We start from the raw sequence: 21,954 nt of genomic DNA, 5'->3' as shown, positions 1-21,954 counted from the left end.
CTTTGGTCATGGATGCCTTTCCATCTGGTTGTTGTTCTCATTTGGCCAGCAAATGTGCTCGAGCTGAGAGCAGTCAATATGCCTCCCATCTCAGGGAGCAACTTTTAGATTCTACCGGGCAACATCACTACTTTCTATTATATAAACAAACAGCGCAGTATGGGTTTGTGGATCATATGTTGAGCAGTAGTTCACCTATGAACATAGTCGCAGAAATGGGGCGTCTTCCAGTTGTGGCCAGTCTCACAGACTCCCTCAATAGCAGCACGGCTGTCCTCAGTCACCTCTCGCTGGAGGACCATGAGTGAGAGTTACACCCCATGGTGCGTGAGGAAATCTTCTACACATGAGGGTTTCCCTCTGTGGATCTATTAACCATTGTCTGGGAGAAAAAAATCCTTAATCATCTTGTTCCACACACTTCCCACCATATGCCCCTCTGGTGTATGTCTTCAAGTTCAGCTGGTATCATGACCTGTTTTACATGTTTTTGCCAATCCTGCTTCAATCCAAAGTATTGTGGAAAGTGCAAGAGGATTGTAGGCATCTGATTCTGATCACTCAGACTGGACAAGGAGGTTCAGGGTTGCTGATCTGTTGTCACTCAGCATTCAACCAGCTCTTCCCTCCCATTCAGAGTGTATATATAATATATGCCATATATATAACAACTGATGCACCTAAACCATCTTCCAAAAATTACATTATATAGTGTACCATATTGTTTGGACATTGACCATTTTAGCGCACAGCGTTTTAAAGTATCTGCTTTTTTCCATTATTTTTTAGAATGAAGATGCCGGCGACTACAAATGCATTGCGACCAATGATGCAGGAGTGGTGGAACACAGTGTAACACTCACACTTCACAGTAAGATCTAAAACCAGTAAATGCTTCAGATGAATCATGCAAAACACTAAAATGTCTTTATAAGTTGCAATCCCCAGTTGACTGACCATCCCAAATGTTTTTCCGTTTTGCATTTCTGACGCACCCTTGAAGTACTACCTCTGAAAGAGTGCTAAGAAATTGCAACTCTGAAGCTGAAGGTGAAATGTCATACATATCTAAACAGTGGCAGGCAGACAGTAGCAGAAAGGACATTTTTCAACACTACTGCTTAAAGCCAGTTAGTATGCACCATTAGCAGATGTATTCGGTGTTTTCTCGAGTGAAGGAGTTAGTAAGGAATTGGAAGGAGATCCATTGAAGTCGAAGATGATAGTTCTATTAGTGGCTACAAAGTGACTGCTCACAAAGGAGCCCTTACTTTAGGAGAACCATATCAGTGACTAAGTTTGTTCAGAGCTGTTATGGCGATGATGAAAGATCTATCATATTTTTCAGATAAAGCCAGGTTCCTGTTGTGAGGTGGGAGAGACACCTTAGGGTTTCAATCAGACAACTTCACCAGTAATGATTTTCCTTGCCCTAACAGATCCCAGCTTACAAAGTATCCCTCGTATGCATTGCTTAAAGGCATCCCAAACGATTGAGGGTAAGGCAGTCCCATTGTGACTATCAAAGTATTGTCTGCTTTCGTCTTCCATCTTTTGTACTGTCAACGGATCAGCAAAGAGTATCCAGTTTACTGTCAGTAATAAGTATATCCCCTTTTCAACTGAATGCTTTCTGCCACGTATCAACCAAGCCAAAACCCTGCCTCAGTCATCTAAACTCCTTCCCTACCTTAGTAGTAGTTGCCCACCCACTACTAAATGCAGCCACGGTTGGTAGTAGGAGTTCCTGCAGGGCGGTGACGTCGGGAGGGGGAGGGGCAAGGTGGGGGGTAGTAAACCATGGATTACGGAGGTTTACAGGTAAGTAAACATATAAATTAATAAAACGAATTTCGTTGCGTGCACTGCATCGCATTTAGGGATGCAGTGCACGCAACGAAATTCGTTTTATTGATTTATATGTTTACTTACCTGTAAACCTCCGTAATCCATAGTTTCCTACCCCCCACCCTGCCCCTCCCCCTCCTGACGTCACCGCCCTGCAGGAACTCCTACTACCGACCGCGGCTGACTAAATGGAGTATCCAAACCACTATCTAAGAGGGTGCTATAATCATCACCAATTACTGCGGGCTGGAAAGTCTGATAAATTCAGGCCAAGACTGTTAAGAAGGCCTGTATTTGCAAATGGGGTCAAAAACTCCAACACAGGTAAATATTGTCCTTCTGCATCTGAGCTTCCTGATGACCCAGCTACCTGCTGATTCTGCTCTATACTCTAAAAGATCTATTCCAACTTTTTTAAAATTAGGATAGCCACTCCTTTAGAGATTATTGATTGATCAGTACTAGCTATTTGGTGGACTCAACTCTATTTCTCAAAGAAATCCTTACTTTCCCACAAAGTCGAGTGAGTATCCTGCAATATAAAATCATGTGCTACATTATCTTGTTGCTTTCATTTAGTGTGCAGGTCATTAACATTCCAAATTAACATCCTAATCTATTTCATTGTATCTCTCAATTGATTGGATGCTGAAAACTCTAAATATTCAGCTATTTATTAAAATGCTGATAAGGACTTTTTAAAATGTCCCCCTATTATTGTCCTTCATCCAGTGCCTCCCTCCAACCCTTCCCCCCCGAGGGAACCCCAAAACATAGTGGTATATTCCTATATTCCTATTTGGATCCTTGCCAGTAGGAGGACCTAGTTTGAAAAACGTATGAAGGGAGTCTCATGGTTAAACCTACAGTTACTCTGGTATGGGGGAGAAAACTCCTGCAACACTGAACTTAAATGCCTGACTTAGTCCATTTGCCAGCGTTTTACCCCTCCCCTCTCCTTTTCACTGCTTCACACATTTCCACTCCTTGACCACACTCCTACTAGTAGCAGCATTGTCTTTAGAGAGCCTACACAAGACTATCTATTTCATAGTGCACATACTCTCAGTAGGTTCATCTGCTTGTTTCACCCTCCCAATATTTTTCATCTCTTTTCTCCACACATTACTTTTAACATGGCTAGGAATCTTAATGGGACTTTAGCACCCAGTTTCTGCATCTCTCCCATTCTCTGGCCTAATTCCCATGTCACTGCTCTGTGGACCTAAATATATCTGATCCAATGGTGTATGTGTAATCAGTTGCTACTACAGTTTTAGTTTTAAGGGCGAGCCACAGTGTCTGCATTTTAGTAGTGTATGAAAAGAGATTAAACAACATGGGCCCGATTCACAGAACTAACTTAAGACAAAATCCTAAACTTACTACTTTTGGTATTCACAGAAGTTAGGATTTTGTCTTAAGTTTGTCTTAAGACAACCTTAAGACAAACTTAAGACACACTTAAGACAGACTTAAGACAGACTTAAGACTGACTTAAGACAAACTTAAGACAGACTTAAGACAGACTTAAGACAGACTTAAGTTAGGATTTTGTCTTAAGTTTGTCTTAAGTCTGTCTTAAGTCTGTCTTAAGTTTGTCTTAAGTTTGTCTTAATTTTGTCTTAAGCCTGTCTTAAGTCTGTCTTAAGTCTGTCTTAAGTTTGTCTTAAGACAAACTTAAGACAAAATCCTAACTTCTGTGAATACCAAAAGTAGTAAGTTTAGGATTTTGTCTTAAGTTAGTTCTGTGAATCGGCCCCCATGTTTCTGGGTTTCTTCCGACCATCCTTCTGTTTGAAAGAGTCCCTATGAACTCTCTGGTTCTCCTTTTCCAGGTCTACATCAATATTGTCCCTAAAAGCCCTCTCTCTAATGAGCTTGACTGCGAATCCCTTTACATCGCCACCTTCCCTACCTTCTGGCACATTCATTATTCTTAAATGATTTCAACAAGAGCGATTTTCCAATTTTCAAATTTTTCAAGTTAATCTAAGAGGCTTCGATTTTCCATTGTTCTCTTGGTGACATCGTCCAACCTTGCTTCTGGAACCTGGCATGCCCCCTCAATGTGTTTCTGGTTTGACTCTGAAATCTCAAATTCTCTTCTGAATCCCAGCCCAGAGATCTATAAATAAACTTGTGAGGCTGGCTATGCCAGAGGTTGCCGAAAACTTATTTGTCACACTGTCCTCCTGACCTGCGTGCACGAGCACCTGTCCCTCACCTATGTGTTCATTGGCTAGATTGGCTAACACCCTGAACCTGTTCTGCACTAGGATATCTTGATTACATGTAGGGGCTCTGTTGGTGTTATCTAGCAACCCTGTAGTACTAGCACATTCCTCTAATGACTGCGTGAACATTCCTACATACGTCTCCTGATTATTTGGAGAGAGAAAGGTTAGCATAATTGTCAGGTTTGCTCGAGGCAGGCCACCCCTAAGGGACATGCTCTTTGCTCCATCACCCTGAAGAAGGAATTGAGCAATGGGTAAGCTTTTACTGCAATATTTAAATTTGTACTCTCACTCTCCCTCGCTTCTGGTGTGATGCAGAGAGTGCTGCTATGCCAGCCTGCGGTATCAGGGGAGGATTTAATTATACGCTAGCACAGGGTTTTAGGTCCAACTGGGGCAGTATGTCTGTGTGCCCGAGGTAGGGACTGTAGCTTTTAGGCAAATAGTAACGAGTCGCCCGACCGCTACCATACAATGTGTCAAGAATGCATTCAAAGGGCCTAAATAAAGGAGCATCTGCTGCTAGTGGCAGAGCACGTCATAGCCATACACTAAGTATCTCGTGTGTTCATTTGGTCCTCGCCATAGACCTGTCCAAGGCCTCTGCCCCGTTAGGCCACAACTTAATACTGGCGAGAAGGTGGGCCCCCATTGTGTGCCGCCTCCAACTCACAGCAGACCGCCTGTGCATGACCCTGGCTTGCGGCTCTGTGGGGCATCCTATGCGCAGTGCACCGTCTACTGTGGTGCCCAGCTGCTGCTGGTGTAGCCTATGGGAGAGGTGCGTTGTGTGGGGTGGGCTCCGTGAGGTGCGCAGAGCCGCTTGCTGCCCTGGCTGTACCCCCCTGAAGACGTTCCTGCTGCCCCATCCCACAATCCCACGTCTGGGTGACTGCGGTGGCTGGACTGCACGCTCTAGTTCCAGGTCAGGAGCTGGTGTCTGCCAGGGCCCAGTAGTGAAGTAACCCCAACTGCAAGCCACGTGGTTTGCAATCGGTGGCCTGTGAGTGTGGCCCAGAGCAGGCTGGCGAAAAACTGAAGGGCTCTCGTGGAGGGCTAGAAGAAATGGCAGCACCAGCCTGAGCTGAAAGGAGTCCCAGTGCTGGGCCCATGTGTGGGTGCGTCAGGCCTGTAAGACCCCGGAGTGGACTGTCTAGTGGCATCGAGGTGACCAGAGGAGGAGTCAGGAGTGGCATAGTGTCTGCGCCCTACAGAGAAGCCAGCACCTAGCGCAGAGAATCTCAGGATGCATGTGCAGGAAGTAAGTGTGACGGACCGCTATCTCTATGCCACCTCAAGCAGCGGTGCCCCTCCACAGCAGCAATCTTCACACACCCCCATCGCAGCATTGCCACTATTCAATCAGTTGGCGGACCCCGCAACAGCGACGCCGGGGTAGTGTCAATGGATTGGACATTTGCAGCATTACTTCCACATCACCGGATAATGCTTTAAGAGGCTCTACTCCATGACGCTGCCATGGCCTACTTACAGCGGCAGAGACCTGAGACTCCCAAATCGAGAGAGAGGCGGTGGCTATTCGCTGGGAGTACATTTTTACCTCTATCTCCTTGGCCAAAAGTTTCAGGTGATCACAGATCACAAACCACTTGTACCACTTTTTGCTGGCACTACTCGCAATGGACCCCCTAGGATTGAGCGCTGGGCTGTCCAGCCCCAACAGTATGCCTTTGAAGTCTTGTTTCAGCTGGGTGGGAACAATCTGGCTGATTATTTGTCCTGTCATCCTCTGGCCTTGGAGTCTAGCGACCCATGAGAAGAAGACCCCAGAGAGGAGTTCATATTCCTGGTCATTGAGACGTCATGCCTGAGGGCTCTCACGCTAGGGGAAATTGTGGAAGCAACTCAATCGATCCCAGCCTCCGGAGGCTTTAAAGGGACACCAGTGGAAGAACTTCCTGGATGGCATTCAGGGGCTGACAGAGGATGAGTGAGAGGCCAAGACACAATTTTGGATATGTAGGGATGAGTTGAGAGAGAGTGAAGAAGGGCTCATTCTCCGAGGTCACCAGATAGTAATCCCGCACAGGCTGTTGGCCTGTAACATGGAGCTAGCCTATCAGGGCCACCAGGACATCGCCAAAAACAAGGCTCACCAGAGGAGAAAGTATGGTTCCCAGGAATGGACCGGCTGGTGGAAGACTGGGGGCGGAGCTGTCAATCTTGCCTCCTCACCACTGGGGAAACCGCTGGTGACCCCACTGATCACTGACCACCCAGCGCAACACCCTGGGCAACTGTAAGAATGGATTGTGGAAGTGTTCCAGGCCACCAACTCACACTGGTACTCATGTACAGCCACTCCAAGTTTACCATAGTATAACTTGTCAGATCGACCTCTTTTGGCTGCATGAAGGCTGCTTAGGATTGGGTGTTTGCATTACTGGGGCTGCCCGATGAGGTGAAGACGGAAAATGAGCACCTTTTTCAAGGCCATCATGAAAAGACTGCCTAGCCAAACTCAATATCCGGCACCGGCGGATCACTCCTCAATGACCTCAAGATAGGAGTAGAAAAAGGAGAAGACCTGGAAGACTGCTTGCAACAATTTCTAAGAAGAGCCTACCACCAGACTCTGCACTGCATGAGCTGATGTTCCCCCAGTGACTTGCTGATGAAGAGATCAGGATGTGATGTGCTGCCAGCAGGACCGTTGTGGAGACTGGCAGTTGTGGATGTGACGGCTACCGAAGAGAGAAGGAGAAACAACAAGAAAAAGGCAAGCTGCCATTTCTGGCTGTTAAGCCCAGTATTCAGGAAGGAGACAGAGTTATTATCAAAGATCGCCACCCAGAGTGGAAGTATCAAACCCGTTCAAACGAGAGACCTGGGAAGTCGTGAGGGTCTGCGGCACTATGATAACTGCAGTGAAGGGAAATGTGGAGGTCCATAAATGTTTCTTGATTCAAGAAAGTCTCAGACCAGCAGGTAGGGGCAGATGACGAGCTGGAGTTGGAAGAGATGAATGTGAGTGTCCTGGAGGTCGATCTGGTGAACAGGAGTGAAGGTGCCCCTGCGGCTGGTGTGAGAAGGGACCCTGGAAACATGAACTTGTCACCCAGGGAGGACAATGTGCAACCAATCCAGTGCCAGAGGAAAACCCTTGAGGTCACCCGTACTGACTGATGGCCAATCCTCAACCCAGCCAGAGAATGAGAGACTTTTTGTGTTGAGCACCCAGTAGTGAGATGTACTGGAAGTTGCCTTTATTTTTTTTTTTTTTTTTAAATAAATGTTTTAATCAATGTAGCGAGCCACCCAGCCGCTATCATACAATGTGTCATTGACCCACAGGCTTATATAAAGGTGCTTCTGCCTCTTGTGGCAAAGAACGTCACAGCCATACACTAAGGGGCTTGTAAATCTGCCCCTAAGTGTATCCTGTATTCATTTGGTCCTCTCCATAGGCCTGTCCAAGGCCTTTGCACCCGTTAGGCCTCTACTTAACACAAATGTCATCTTTATTAGGGTACTGTGGGTCCTTCCCCGCCGGGTTTGCAGTAAGTAGCTATTTTGAGTATGTATTTGTGACCGCTGCAGGTGGGGAGTCTTTTATGCCGCTTCCACACAAACGAAAAGGGTCCAAATGAATAATTCGTACCTGTTCCAGATGGAAGCCTGCTCTCTTTTTCAGAGCTATCCATCCGTCCTCTAAGTCCAGTTTCACAGGTTTCTCAATAGCATAATGACGAAAATGTGAGGGAGACGCAGTGTGGACTGCTGCGCTCAAAGAAAGCAGCAGGGTTAGCTGCAGACTTGTTCTCCCTCTGCCTGCTGTTGCTCCTGGTGTGACCCTCGCGAGGGAACTCCTCTTCTGGAAGGCTGTGGTGGCTGCCATGCCCCAGCACAGATAGAGCACAGAAATACTCCAAGGTGCTATCATTCGCTCTGAAACTCTCTGCAAAACACATCCATTACATGTAAAACGTCATTATTCAGCAGTCAAAACATCAGCAGTGGATTCCCTCATAGTTAATTGCTGTGTATGAAACCTTCATCTTGCACTGGTCCGTGTCTGCCCGCTAGCCTGCTGCCATGTTCTCCCTGTTCTGTTATTGGCTTCACTTCACCAGTACTGATTAACAGACTCTCTACCAGCTGCATCAGCATTATGTTTTTTTTTAAAACAGCCTGAGTGTACTTCCCTTTTTTGTTTACATGGGATGCGTTTCGATTTTCAATTTGTAAAGTCCTCAACTTTAATATAAACTTAGTCACAATGGCATGCACATTTGTCAAAAAATATGTATAAACTAACTCAGGTGCACATTGCCAGTCCACCTCTCACCTTCAGCACCTGCCAAAGGGGTTAAGTTGTTTTACAATGCAACTTTCAGTGCAGCTGGCTCTCAAACAGGTGAGTAAATTACATTATAGAATATGCCAGGTCAAATGAGAACTAATCAATGTTTACTAAACTAAAGGCTGTTCTTGTGGATTTATTGAATGATGGGCTGCAACAGAGTGTCCTGAGATCAAGCTAAGAGCCCTCACAAGGTTCCTAATCAGTAACTACCTGGGAGGCCGCTCGCTCACTGGGTGCTATTGCTACTGCATGCAGCTTCCAGCCCTAGCTGTACAAAAAAAAAGAAAATTTACAATGACAACCAAAGTGTATTATGGCTTCAGTGCCAGCCACGTATCTTGGTCCCTTCTCTGAAGTCACATTCCAATTCTCATCTCTGCTGCCTCCTTGACAAATTACAAGCTAGTTAGGCCAAGCGCAGTATCTGCCCTAACATCAGAAGGAGCAGTGCTAGCTGTCCACACCTGTTGCGAGAAGCAACCAGGATGTGTCTGTGTTAAGACACCTTCTCTTCCTACAGTTGAAAGGTAGATCTGAGGGTAAAGTGCAGCTTCTTTGCCGCTGCTTTCTACTGTATCTACCAGGGAAAGCACGCAAAGGTCGCTCCCACTCCTTTCCATGCCCTTTTGTCTTAGATGTAGGCCTGTCAACAAAATTCTGATTTCACATGCTGAGACGCTACAAGTATGTTGCAGTTCAATACTGTAATGTTTCTCAACAACCTACAGTCATGAATTCTATTGTCCTGGTCGTTGATGGTAAAGAACTTTTGAATATGTCCCTACAGGTCATCCAACGATTACAACAGAACCCGTGGAGACTACAGTTGATGCTGGTACCACAGTGCTGCTGAACTGCCAGACTGGTGGTGAACCTCCTCCAACCATTGAGTGGTCTCGTCAAGGAAGGCCAATTTGGAGTGATGATCGTGTTACTGTTTTATCCAACAACTCCCTGCGCATTTCTTCAGCACAGAAAGAGGACACATCCGAGTATGAGTGTGTGGCACGGAATTTGATTGGCTCAGTTCTTGTGAAAATTCCGCTCACTGTCCAAGGTACAACAGTCATTACCAGTGGCTCAAAGGAATCTAAGTTTGATAGTAATAACATGATCACAAATGTCACTGTCTTCTTCTGTTCTACATGAGTTTCCATCTTATCAGCATCAAAGGCTCCAGCACAAACACTACAGGATAATGGCCTATGTCTTTGTTAGAATGTCAGGCTATTTAGAGTTAGGCAGATGTCTTGCTGATGATAAATGTTCATGCTCTGCCATTTGATCTGCTAATGTGTTGAGGAAGTTCCATGCAAAATGAAAGTAGTTAAACTGTCACACCTAGAGTAGCTAATCTTCACCATGTTTGGAGGAGTTACCTCTTTGAAAGCCCACCATGGAAATGATGGTAGCCTTTCACAATATGTTACGATAGTGTCCCTAATGCCCTGGGATACACCCCACAGCATATTAGGAAGACTAGATGTGTGGGCATTGACAACATACCCACACTTTGTACCACATTTCTAGTGTTCACATTTGGTGATGGTAATTCCACAATCTAGCATAAGCATTGGCAGATTTCCACCAGCGGATCCCGCAAAAAGCTACCTCTTCACGGGACATGATTCACCTTTGGTATTGGAAACACTAGCAGTCCACGCCGTAGGATTCTAAATGTGATAGACTTTCTTCCACCAGCTTGGTGGACGTGAACATTAACTACAGTGGTGGATTACAAAAGACAAACTATGAAGCAGGCTCTGATTCATTTAATTTTGTTCAGATGATCATTCCCTTCACACTTGGTAATGCTGCAGATTTTCCCAATGGGCAGAGTCTCTCATTTCAGTTTGCTGGTTTACCCTGTCCCTGTCTAAATGTGAACATTTACTTGTGAATTGTCTTGGTTCCCAGGAGGGAGAATGTGCTGCATGTTCAGTTTTGGTTCTAGTATGTCATTTCATGTAGCTTCTGTTTCTAATGTGAATACATAATTCTTACATGTCTCGTTTTGAGTTGGATTGTAATGGAGAAACTGCTTAGTCTGGAGAAGAATCAACCACTGAATTTCTTGAGTCTTAGGAATAGCCTATGGTGCAAATCCTAACTAACATATTCAGCGCTTCCTGCAGAAGTCATAGGATTATGATCTAACTCTAAATCAGGCTTCAGCCTCCACAGTCCTCGAATTTACAGTTTCTAGATGGCTTTATGTCACCTGAACACCTTCCTTCCAGCCATGAGCTTTCATATGAAAACTATTGCTTGTAAAAGGAAAACTCAAGACCACAAAAATTGGGTAGCAGAGACAGACGCTTATCTACAAGGCATGGTTTTCTCATTTAATATCTACACAGATATTTAATCTTGGTACCTCAACGTCCTTCTTAATTTATGTGGTGCCATCTCTTTGCAGACAGTGGTTTGAGGGTGCTGCATTCCACTACCACTACCCACTTAGAAGACTCAAACTTGTGTAAAATCAATTTATAGTGATGAGTCTACGCCTAGAAATAATTGATAAAATGCTGATCCACCTCACAACAAGTAGCTTCGACTTGCATTTTTGTGGCTGATCAAGAGTCTGAATTATACTCGTGCCCTCATGCAAGGGCTACTGTGCTTCATGGTAGGCTGCCTGGGAAAAAGTCTAAAATAGCGGAGAGATTCAATCACACGTGTCTCATCAGTCAAATCGCCTGCATGCCTAAATTTACATTTGTGTCATGTGCGCTATACAAATAGTGCAGTCACTCTTGAGACTCATGGCTTCTGATGCTCTTCAGAGTCATCCAGGGTAAGAGCAGCTCAGCTTACTCATCCTTTCTTATTAAACCCTAATGCATGCTGCCTAAGCTTCAGGAGAATATAATATGATATAATTTAGTAAGGCTTTGTCAGTATATTGATTTTAGCACACACTACCTGCTACTAAGCAGAACTGCAGTCACCCTGCATGCGTCAACCATTACATCTTCTATGTTGTACTGTGGACCAGGACATGGCACCGTGAGTACGTGGAATGCACGTTCTGGCTCGTCCAGCCCTATGATTATTGCTGCTGCTATGGTATTTGAATATACGTTTTTTGTGTACCAGCTTGTCATTTCAAGCTCAGGTCACTCGGCTATTTTCACATTTAGGGATTCTTATTGCATCACTGTTGGTGTATTTGTATGTTCTAGTTCACGGTGGATTTTCGGAATGGCTTGAATGGCAATCCTGCAGTGTCACGTGTGGCCACGGAGTCCAGAAGAGGAGCCGTAGGTGCAACAGCCCACTCCCTGCCAATGGTGGCCGTCACTGCCATGGTCCAGACACAGAGACCCGCGACTGCCAGAACAAGCCATGCCCAGGTATTTTGTCCCATGTACTCTATCTTTAGCAGCTTTTAGAAAAACGTGAATGTGGAATGTTTAAAAAATGCACCATTATCTCTCTGTCCTTTATTTTATCACTGTAGTACTTTATTGATATTGCTAGGTTAATTAAAACCATTGCAACATTAAAAGCATTACAAATCATATTAAAAGGAAAGTTCAATAGCAATGCCACCATAAAATGATTACAATGTTAGAGTCGACAGTTGTGATTGAAAGAGAAAATGTTGCGTAAAAATGCTAGCGAAAATTTTAAGTGTGTTTCAGATCTTAAAGTGAAAATTTATAAACCGTTTACAGATTAAAACTTAACAATTGCTTATAAAAGATACGACAAACGGTGTCAGTAACACCGTGAGCCTATTACAGGGTTACCATTTATGGAATTAAAAGTGAGGCCAGCATATAGATAAGGTGCCTATCAAGTCTTGAAGTGTATGCTGAATGGACCACTGCACTAGACTGGCATAAAAAGTACAGTCCAAGAGGTTAGGTGCTTGTAAAGGCTTTAAGTGCAATCTAGGCCATCTGCTGTTCTTAACTGACCTTTACAGCAGCTGAGATATGGTTGTGTCATGCTTCATTAGTAAAAACCGTTGCTTGCCTTGTCACATTTGAAGACAGCTACCTTGGTGTTCCGAGGGAACCGCCTGAACATTAATAAGGGTACCAAGATGATCATCGCGATGGTCTCAAGTGAGAGGGGAAGATCTACAAAACACAAGCTTAGGGCTGAAGAACCTCACATGTTTCCAGCTTTAAGAATTGTGTTAAAATGACTATTCAGAATGGTGTCCGTTGCTTTAAATAATGCGATCATGGCCTTCCTGAAGGAGCAAATGTCTTGTTGATTAAAAAGTGCTCTTAACAGTGCCCTCCTTTCTCTCAATAGAGCAGGGCACACACATGTTATATGAACAATGTTTTCTTGCCAGATTTACAAAATCTGCAGCAAACCTTTTAGATGTCCGAATTCCAAGGTACACTGTAGGCCCGGCCTGGAAAAAGGCCAAAGCGATATCTAAAATGTAGTTTTAAATGCCTGGACCACCTGGCCTCTAGATAAGGCTGGGGTTTATTTTATACTTGTTTAAAATCATCCAGGCGTGAGATCTGGAGTATAGGGACTCTTTGTCTTTGAGTGCAGGAATTGTTTTAGTCACACCATTATTCATTTTTTTTAAATGAGGGTAGAGGTAGGGACCTTTCCCTTAATGGCCGGACACCCAGAGCGTCAATGGCCAGGTCTAGATACAGACGGGAGGGGCCATCTTCACTTATTTGCACTTCCTGCCAGAGAGCTTGACACAGTTGTTTGGCTGGAAAGGACTTTATTCATTTTCATACTTTAATGTAAGCCCCTTTTCTTTCTATCAGTTGATTTGTTAGACCAAACTCAAGATTTATCTGGGCCAGCGAAGCATTAGGCGGGAAGACGAAAAAGCAATTAAAATATTTTCATGGAGATCGAATTTAGGGTTGTTGTGTCTCTACCTCAGAGGGCTAATCTTCTGTAAGAAATTCTCGTGTAAGTTGTGCTGCTATTAACTTCAGCAGTGGCAGGTATCTTGGGCTATCCAATGTTCTCTGTAGGGAGCGGAAGGCAAGAAGCAAGGCGTTATACCTTTCCTCAGCAAGTCCTGTGCTGGTGGAAGGAGCCCCTATCCTCGAATACAACTCCTAGGTATCTGTAGGTTTTCACCGGCTCTAGTTGTTAGCCTTGCAAAGCCATTCGTGTCTTTTCTGAATACTGTTACTCACTTCCATGACCTTGGTTTTCTTCTGGTTTTTTGACATGCCATCGACTATACAATATTGAGATAGTTTGTCAATGAGGCGTTGCAAAACAATCTGGCTAAGGAGGATCACACCATCTGCGTACTGAAGGTTCGAAATTTGCATATCTCCTAGTTTAGGTGCGTAAGTGTTTTCAGCATCCAAAGAAGGGTCAGGTCGGCCAGAAAGAGGTTGTACAGGTATGGTGCAAGGACATGTCCTTGGAAGGTTTCTGTTTTCCCGGACAGAAACGAGCCATTCCTGACTCTCACTCTTGCCCAGGTGCCCATATATAGCAGCTGATTTGCTTTTAGAAGGTGAGCCAGGGTGCCAGTTTTTGCCAGAGTAGGTTGCACTGCATGCAATCAAATGCAGTCTTAAAGTTCATAAAGCAAAGGTAGACCAGTTGTTTTTTCGATTTAAGCTTGTCCATTATTATCAATAGTGGCAAAATGTTGTTTGCTGTGCCGGCTCCTTGTTTAAACCCCAATTGGTTAGTGGGGAGAATGTGTTTTTCTTCTGCCCAAAGCAGTAATTCAGCCAGTAGAAGTCCTGCGAAGGATTTAGCCTCGGTGTCTAAGAGGGTGATCAGACAGTAGTTTTCCAGCCAGTGGCTATCACCGCCTTTGACAATGGGGTTATTCTGGAGCCTTTCCATGAATCCGGAATGGCTTCTTGTTGCAGGGCACTATTACAAAAACTGTCATTAAGCTTGCGGCCCAAAACGCGTGGTTTGTTTTATACAATACTTGCAGGATGCCGTTCGGGCCAGGTGCCCCGTCTTGCCTGCACTTTTGGATTGATCTTCGGAAAAGATAAGCGCTTCGTCACCTGGGCTGGTGGGTGCAGTTGAAGTTGTAATTCCCAGCTCATGGGAGAAAGGTAGAGTGACTTCTGGGGATTGTTTATCATTGTTATCAGTTACAGCAAATATTTTGATTTAAAAAATAATATTTTTATTTTAGCAGAAGCACCTCGGTCATGATTCACTTTTCATACAACAGAATAGTGTGAAGGCTCCATTTAAGACAAGATTAAAATTATAGTGTGAAGGAGAGAATAGAATTGAAACTTGTAACTGGAACACTAACTGGCAGCACATTTATTGACTAATTTTTATTGATGCATATTCACACATGTTTACAATTTCAGTCACAGAGAGATGAAGAAAGGTGACCAATATTTCTCAATTAATGGTCAAATGAAAGCCAAAACCAAAAACTTTGATCCGTTCATATTGTCACTACTGTGGACACTGTGGACAATTGAGAGCCCATTAAAACTATTTTGAAGGGTAGCCTTGAGCTAGTTCAGAAATTTGACACTGATTCTATCTGAATGTGAAAGAAAGAAAGAAAGAAAGAGAGATTGGTGCCAATTGGCCCATCAAATGGTTACGTACAGCCATGCTGAGATGTCTATTCATTCCTCTAGTCACCAAAGTTGTTGAATAATGCATTCTGTTTTTCTGTTTTTAGTTGATGGCGGCTGGTCGGACTGGAGTCCTTGGGAAGAATGTTCACGGACCTGTGGTCAGGGAAACCAAACAAGGACCAGAACATGTAGTGACCCTCCAGCACAATATGGTGGGAAGGCATGTGATGGGAATGCCATGGAAGTTATGATGTGTAATGCTAGACCGTGTCCAGGTAAGAGTATGGGTACGAGGAATATAATAGGCATAAGTACTCTGAATCGTACCAATGATGTTCAGCTGCAGAATTATCTTAACCGATAATAACCAATTTTATCTGCAATTCAGTTATGGCTGATGCAATCTTAGGTATGCATTAGCATTTGAACTTTAGGCAGCCTGTATCCTACCTCAATTTAACCATGGTGGACAACTGCACAACAAACCATCTTTTATTAAACAAAAAATAATAGAGGGCCATTGTCTCTTTTCAGAAAATGTTATATTATAAAAGCATCAGAATAATGCATTTATTCACATCTTTGTTGATTTGTATAATACTGGCTTGTGACACTTTGCGACTTTGCTGCTGAAGAGTACTGACAGCAGTTATTGGGTTAACCAATCTTGTCGTCTGGATGATAAAAAATAGAAAGCTGTTGCTATTTGGAAAATATGGATGATATTTTCAGTTCTGGTCTTCAGCTATAGTAAAAATACACTCAAATAGTTGTTCCTATTTTAAAGGATGGATGTCCTGATGATTTCGGAGTTAGCTATAAAGTCACCTTTGAAATTATGTTTTCAGTTTTTCATGTATTCTGCCGTAATTGATAAATGTCTCAGATCTGGGCACAAAGCATTCCTGAATCTGGCTTTTAGTAGGAAGACAGAACTGCTTCTGTGACAAATAAATCTGGCCTGTTATAACAGGTTAGCTTTGCTGGGTCTCAGATTCCGAGTAGGTATGTAGTTCCAACACACAGATTGAAGATATATTGGACCATGTAGCCTTTGAGTATTGAAGATGGTCCAGAGAAATTTAAACTTTATTCTCTAAAACACTGTACAGATTTTTGAGGATCTATAATGTTTCCTGTAATAAAAAAAACTCTTTGGCTGTTGCGTGATCCTTCTACCCCGTAATAATTTTTTTTCCCCATAAAAAATCCAAAGGTTAATGTAACATTATAGTTACGTGTATTTTTCAGTGACAGCCTAAGCGTTTTGAACTAAAAAAAACTGAAATTCACAAGTTATAATTAACATACCTAACTATAACTTGCGCTCCCACTGTGCACTGCTTTCGACATTGCATATTACATCAATCATGGTATGTTCTATGACCTCCCTGATGACATCTCATTTGACATAATTGATGACATCGCTGATGACATTGTCCAATGAGCGAGTTAGTTTGTTTTACAGTTTGCATAGTTTCGAGTGCCTACCATATTACCTTTCTACCTAATATTGTACAGCCAGTTTCCAGCTGATGGGTGTAAGTGTTTACAAAATGCATGTGCTCCTAATGCATCTAAGGTGAGTAGAGGTATTGAACACATAATGAATGTTTGCATTGAAGAGTAACCCTTTGTGCATGTGACAATTGACAACATGTGTTCAGCATGTTCTACAGAAGCTTTAGGCTGTACGGAAAAGGTTTGCAACAGGGCACAGATTCTACATACAACATTCTAAGTATTGTAAGCAGCCTTGAGTTATTGGACATAATTGTCTCACCATGACAATTTCTACATAAATTAGAAGACTGTGTGTGCCACGTATTAAACTATGTACATGTGCTTGTTTTGCTTCAGAAGATGGGCTATCTGTAAAGTTTTCACCACAGTACAAAGGCTGCAGGTAGTATAATCACCTTCAAACGTTGCTTATTTTAAGTGAATAGTGTTTTCTTTTGCCAAGAGTTGCATAGACTGTACACTTTTCTTAGCAGATTCTTTTTAATACTCTCTAATGTATTTCTCATGAGAGTCCCACTGTCTGTGAACAGTGTGCTATAGGTTAAACTCTCCACAAAACCTGGGAGAGGCACCCTTAACCACCAGAAGGGACAGGGCAAATCACAAGTCCCTTCTGCGCAACTAACTCAAATGGAACATGAATATGATAGTTGAAAGGCTCTAGGGATGCACCACCATACGTGTACGTATTCCAAAATACTTTAAGAGGATATTTGTTAAGCACTGAGCACTGAACACCGTCTTCTATAAAAAAGGTTGAATTTCATTTGCCACAATCAAATTGTAACTTTCCATAAAATCTAATTATTTGAAACGATGTTCCACACAATTACACTATTATTACACTTATGCAAATAAAAACAACACTTCTTGCAAAGTCTACAAACCAATTCTGACAACAATTAAAAACTATTCAACGCATTTCACATTTTTTTTTAAAAAAGATAATATTTTCAAAATGTTTTTTTTAAAAACAATGTATGAACCAAATACTGTCGACGCAGCGTTTCAGCAACCCTTGAGTTGGCTCACATCACCTTCTTCAGGACACAATATTATAAAACATAACACTGGTCACTTGCTGATTTCACCTGGTCTGGTTTTTGCGGGAGGAAATCCTATTATTTAGGATGGTAGGGATGTTTTTCTTGCCCTTATTCTCCCTACCGAGCCGCCTCACAGTCCAAGTCCCAATTTGTTTGCAGCGTTATATTATGCTTCTTCGCTTTAATACACACCCATTACTCTTTGGATCACCGCTCACAATTTTTCAGTTCAAATGTTAACGGTGGAATTACCAAAGTCCCTTCATTTTTCATCTTTCTGACTTTTGTTCAGTTCGTGGGAGTCCTGAGCTGTTCGCATCCAGGGTTTCTCTTTGGCGTGTCTATAGTCCGTCCTCTTGATCGGATCATTTCCAAGAGCAGGCAGAGCATGTGGTGCTTCATCACCATCCTCATATGTATCTTGAAAAAGATTCAAGTTGAAGTCGTCAGTGATTACCAAGTTTGCCATCCGCATGACTCATTTCCACTCCAAGAGCAGATTAATCAATGTATCCACCATATTTGTTTTTTTTTATCTCGGGTTGATATAAATATTGACCAGGACCAGTGGGGTTGTCAGCTGCTTATCCTACACATCCAGGCCCAGCACCAATAACCAGGGTTTATTTCAATCTAGCATCATGACCATTGCAGTGATTTCGGAGTTCCCATAGGTCATTAGCCCACCTTTTGCTTTTCCATGGTTGCTACTTTTATATGCCAATTTGTTATAGTCAACAAACCTAATTACTGGGGTACTAGATTGTGCCAATGTCTCCTGTACTGCAATAATATCAATCTTATTAAGGTACTCAGATAGTGAAGCATCTTCATTTTTTGGGACACGACCTCCCAGATTCCAAGCTCAGATACTCAACATGCCATGCTTTATTTTGAGATGCACCATGGACTTATCATTTCAGTCTTTGTGGCACTCCACTGACAAATATATTGCAGCAAACTCCAACTGTCCAATTTACCCAGTTTGGTTACTTGGCTTGACCCTGTGCCTTCCTCTGCATGGGCCTCTGCTATTTGTATCATCAGCCCAGAAACTCTTGTGGGCGAGGACCAACCCACTGCACCTTTCAGGGTTGCGGGTGCCTGTTGCAACTGGCCCATTTTTTGTCTTGGATGAGTTAGGGTATAGATTCCTCTCTCCCTTGCAGCTTGAGTTGTTGCTAAAAGCAAGGGGAGGTAACAACCCTCCTAGGAGTGCACTATTTTTATGCCCCAGCTCTTTTCCTTACAAGCCATGGAAGCCTTAATCTACAGCTTGGTGGTAAATCTAGTGGTAACACCATGACACTATAATAATGCCATCACAGATAGAAGTTTTTGGATTACACCGGGATTTAGAGTCGAGGAGGAAAACAATGTGATAATACGTACAGAACAGCAGGTGCTAAAATCGCAATTGTTTCCTTTTTCAGCATTTACTTGCATTCCTAACAGAACCTTTCTACTGGTTAATTCATGCAGTAGTGAAATATTTCCACATTTATTATCATGGCAGAAATGTGAAGTAAAACAATTACTGCATACTTCTTCAATTTCTGTGGTTTATACAAGGCCAATCTTTTCCCACATGACCTTTACTTAAGTGTCCTTAGTCTTTTTTTATTTGAGGTATTATTATATTGTAAAGTATGCTAACGCCCTCAAGTGTGTGTGCTTATACTACTAAATATAATAAAAAGCATGAAATGGAAGGCATGCAAAAACTGAAGTCACACCCAAATAAGTTCTGGTATATTTATATGACTTTATGCTTATGTGGAAAATTATATTAAAACCAGGGGCTCAAGGGGCCCTTTAAAATGCCATTCACCAGTATGCCCTTCAGTTTTTTCCAGTTTATAAAACCTCCCAGTTGCCAGGGACATTCACTCCTCATCCCCACCCTATCCTTAGAGATAACAGCCAACTTCCCTTTCTTTTTATCATGTCCATTTTAATTAATATTTTTTATCACATTTTTTGTACTTAGACAACATAATGCTCAATACAGATAATCCTTTTTAGGTCTGTCTACTGACAGCTTGAGCTACTTAAACAACCTCATGACATACATTCAAAAAAAGTAAAATAAGAAGAACTACAGAGGGATAATGGTCTGTAGGTCAGTCTAATCCAGCCATTGGCTTTGATTTCGTTTTCAAGGATTGTCTTTCCTTGGACGGCATGGCATTCTGTTAATTTTTACTTTGTTCAATTGAAGTTACCATTAGATCTTTGAGAAGGAGCATCAAATAGTACGTTTGTGAGACTGCAGATGCAACATGATGTATATATTGTAATTGAGAGCCATTGTGTATTCTTAAACAAAATTAATTCACTAACCCTACAACATTTTAATTCTTGGTGTATGGCTGTTTTGTTCATAAAGTTCATGGTGTTTGGATGCCATAGCCTGTTGTAAAGATACAGTGCGGATAATCAGTCACCCTTGTATGTTTGTTTGCTATACTTTACTGTTATGATAAAATGTTGACTGAGGTTTCGCTTTTTTGCTTGTACAGACATGCAGAAGTAGACTGTAGGAAGCTGGCTTTTTATGTAGTGTGCCAAAGAGAGGTACACTATGTAGAAATCCAGATGATCCTTATTGGCTTACAGGGCTTAAATAAATAATACCAAATGCTCTTGTTTCTGGTAGTGTGTGGGAGCAGTAGTTTTTGAAATAGCAATTTCTAATGGTAAGTAAAATTGTAGCACAAATGGCTTTTTATGCTGTAATGCTTTCCTATGGAGAGAAAGGCATATACTGCATACAGGTACTTGCAGTTGTATTCCAGGGGTCCCCTTTATGACTTAAGGTGCTAGGGGGCCAAGGTCCAAAGTACCACCAGCAGTTCCGGTTTACCTGCTCTGGAGCATCTGGATGCAGAGGTGCTGGGCAGGGTGCTAGCTTTGCACGCTACACTATAGGCAAAGGGGGGGGCACCTAGAACCAGGCTGCAGAGGGGGACTTGGGGACAAGTCCAGGAGTTCCCAAAGGGGGCTCAGTTCATGGGGGCCCTTCGAGCAGAGGAGCACAGTCTGTTGTTTTGGACCTGAGCTGGGGAGCTAATTTCATAGGGTTTTGGATGGCTGGCCCCCCTGCATCAAAGGCACCCACGGTTCCTGGTTAGACCTGCAAAGAGGGACAAAACAGGGCAGCTGAGGCACTCTCAGTGGTGGCCTCTGTGACGCTGGCATCTCTCATCAGCTGGTCGGTGTTTGCAGCATTGGAGTCCGGATTGAACTCAAGCAAGCTTTGGTTGCTGCAAGGGGTCTAGGTACCCTGGGTATTGGTGCTGGCCATCTCCGGTTGGTCCTGGCATCTTCAGACTTTGTGGAGAGGCGATTCTGACCTCCAAGAGCACAATGACCTAGTCCTGGACAGCTGCTGTGTCAGTGGACCCGGTGAACAGCAGAACAGTGTACCAGACATTGCGGTCAGTGCCTTCAGGCTGCAGAGAAGTGGCTCCTCCACTTCAAGGGAGATGGCGATGGATTGGTGATGTGCTGGAAGCCCTCTGAGGCTTTTGAAGGATGCACAGCTGCAGCACATGTCGGGTTGTCACGATTATCAGAACAGGAGCAGGTAGGTAGGCAGAGTTTGGTGCCAAAGTGCACCAACAGTCCACAGTTCTCGCTTCTTCGGCTCTACTTTGTCCTCTTCTTTCTTCAGTCAGACATATCTACGTTCCTGGTGTCAGGAGGCCACCTAAATACTGAATTTAGAGGCATTAAGGGGCGTGAAAGGTAGTAGCCAATGGACTACTTACTATGGGATCATTATGCCTCCTATATGACCACTTCCTGTGAGAAGTGGGCATAACCCTGTCCCAGAGTTCCTAATCCCATAAAAATATAGGTGAAATCCATCTTTTAGGCAGCCCACCTTATGGATGTGACTGTCCTGGTAGTGCACCACACCTCCTAGCATAGTTAATTTCCTGCCTGTCCCGGTGCTGATTGGGCCTTAGGTCAGGGGATGGCATCTCCCAGGTCTGGGGGAAGCCAGTATCACGTATCAAAGGCAGCAGGGGCTTTGAAGTCCCTGGCCTTGGTATGCAGATTTACCAGCCATCCTGCTGGAGGAAATGTGAACACTTTCCTGCAGAGCAGACATTGTTTCTGGCCTCAGTGAGCATGGAGTCTCACCTGGAGGAGACATGACTGCAGTAGCAGGCTGGAAGATGTGCAAAAGTGAAGGAACGGGACCTCCGTTCCTATCTCGCAGCACACGGTGAAAATCCCTAAGGTTTCAACTAAAAGGTAAAGCACATATGGTTATGTAAACCAATTTTTTAGCTTGTTTACCATAGCACGAATGATTTACTATAAACAAGTTTCTTTGAATACATGACAATGTTTATAATCACATTGATGAAAATTACTTTGATGAAAATACTCTTATTAACGATACTCTGTATCAAAAACAATAT

General features: G+C 43.3%; 1 protein-coding gene across 1 annotated transcript in view; it reads left to right on the top strand.

Moving 5' to 3' along the window:
* HMCN1 (hemicentin 1) overlaps positions 1–21,954 on the top strand; it is a 1,072,905-nt gene that overhangs the window by 893,157 nt on the left and 157,794 nt on the right. Inside the window, exons 86-89 of the mRNA XM_085601687.1 lie at positions 790–871; positions 9,203–9,472; positions 11,604–11,774; positions 15,053–15,223. Of these exons, the coding sequence (XP_085457813.1) occupies positions 790–871; positions 9,203–9,472; positions 11,604–11,774; positions 15,053–15,223 (694 nt within the window). The remainder of the gene's footprint in view (positions 1–789; positions 872–9,202; positions 9,473–11,603; positions 11,775–15,052; positions 15,224–21,954) is intronic.

This window comes from Triturus cristatus, chromosome 4_2 (genome assembly GCF_964204655.1).
Source record: "Triturus cristatus chromosome 4_2, aTriCri1.1, whole genome shotgun sequence".
Classification (NCBI taxonomy): Eukaryota; Metazoa; Chordata; class Amphibia; order Caudata; family Salamandridae; genus Triturus; species Triturus cristatus.
Note: the sequence above shows the minus strand (reverse complement) of the source record. Positions and strands in the feature narration are given on the sequence as shown.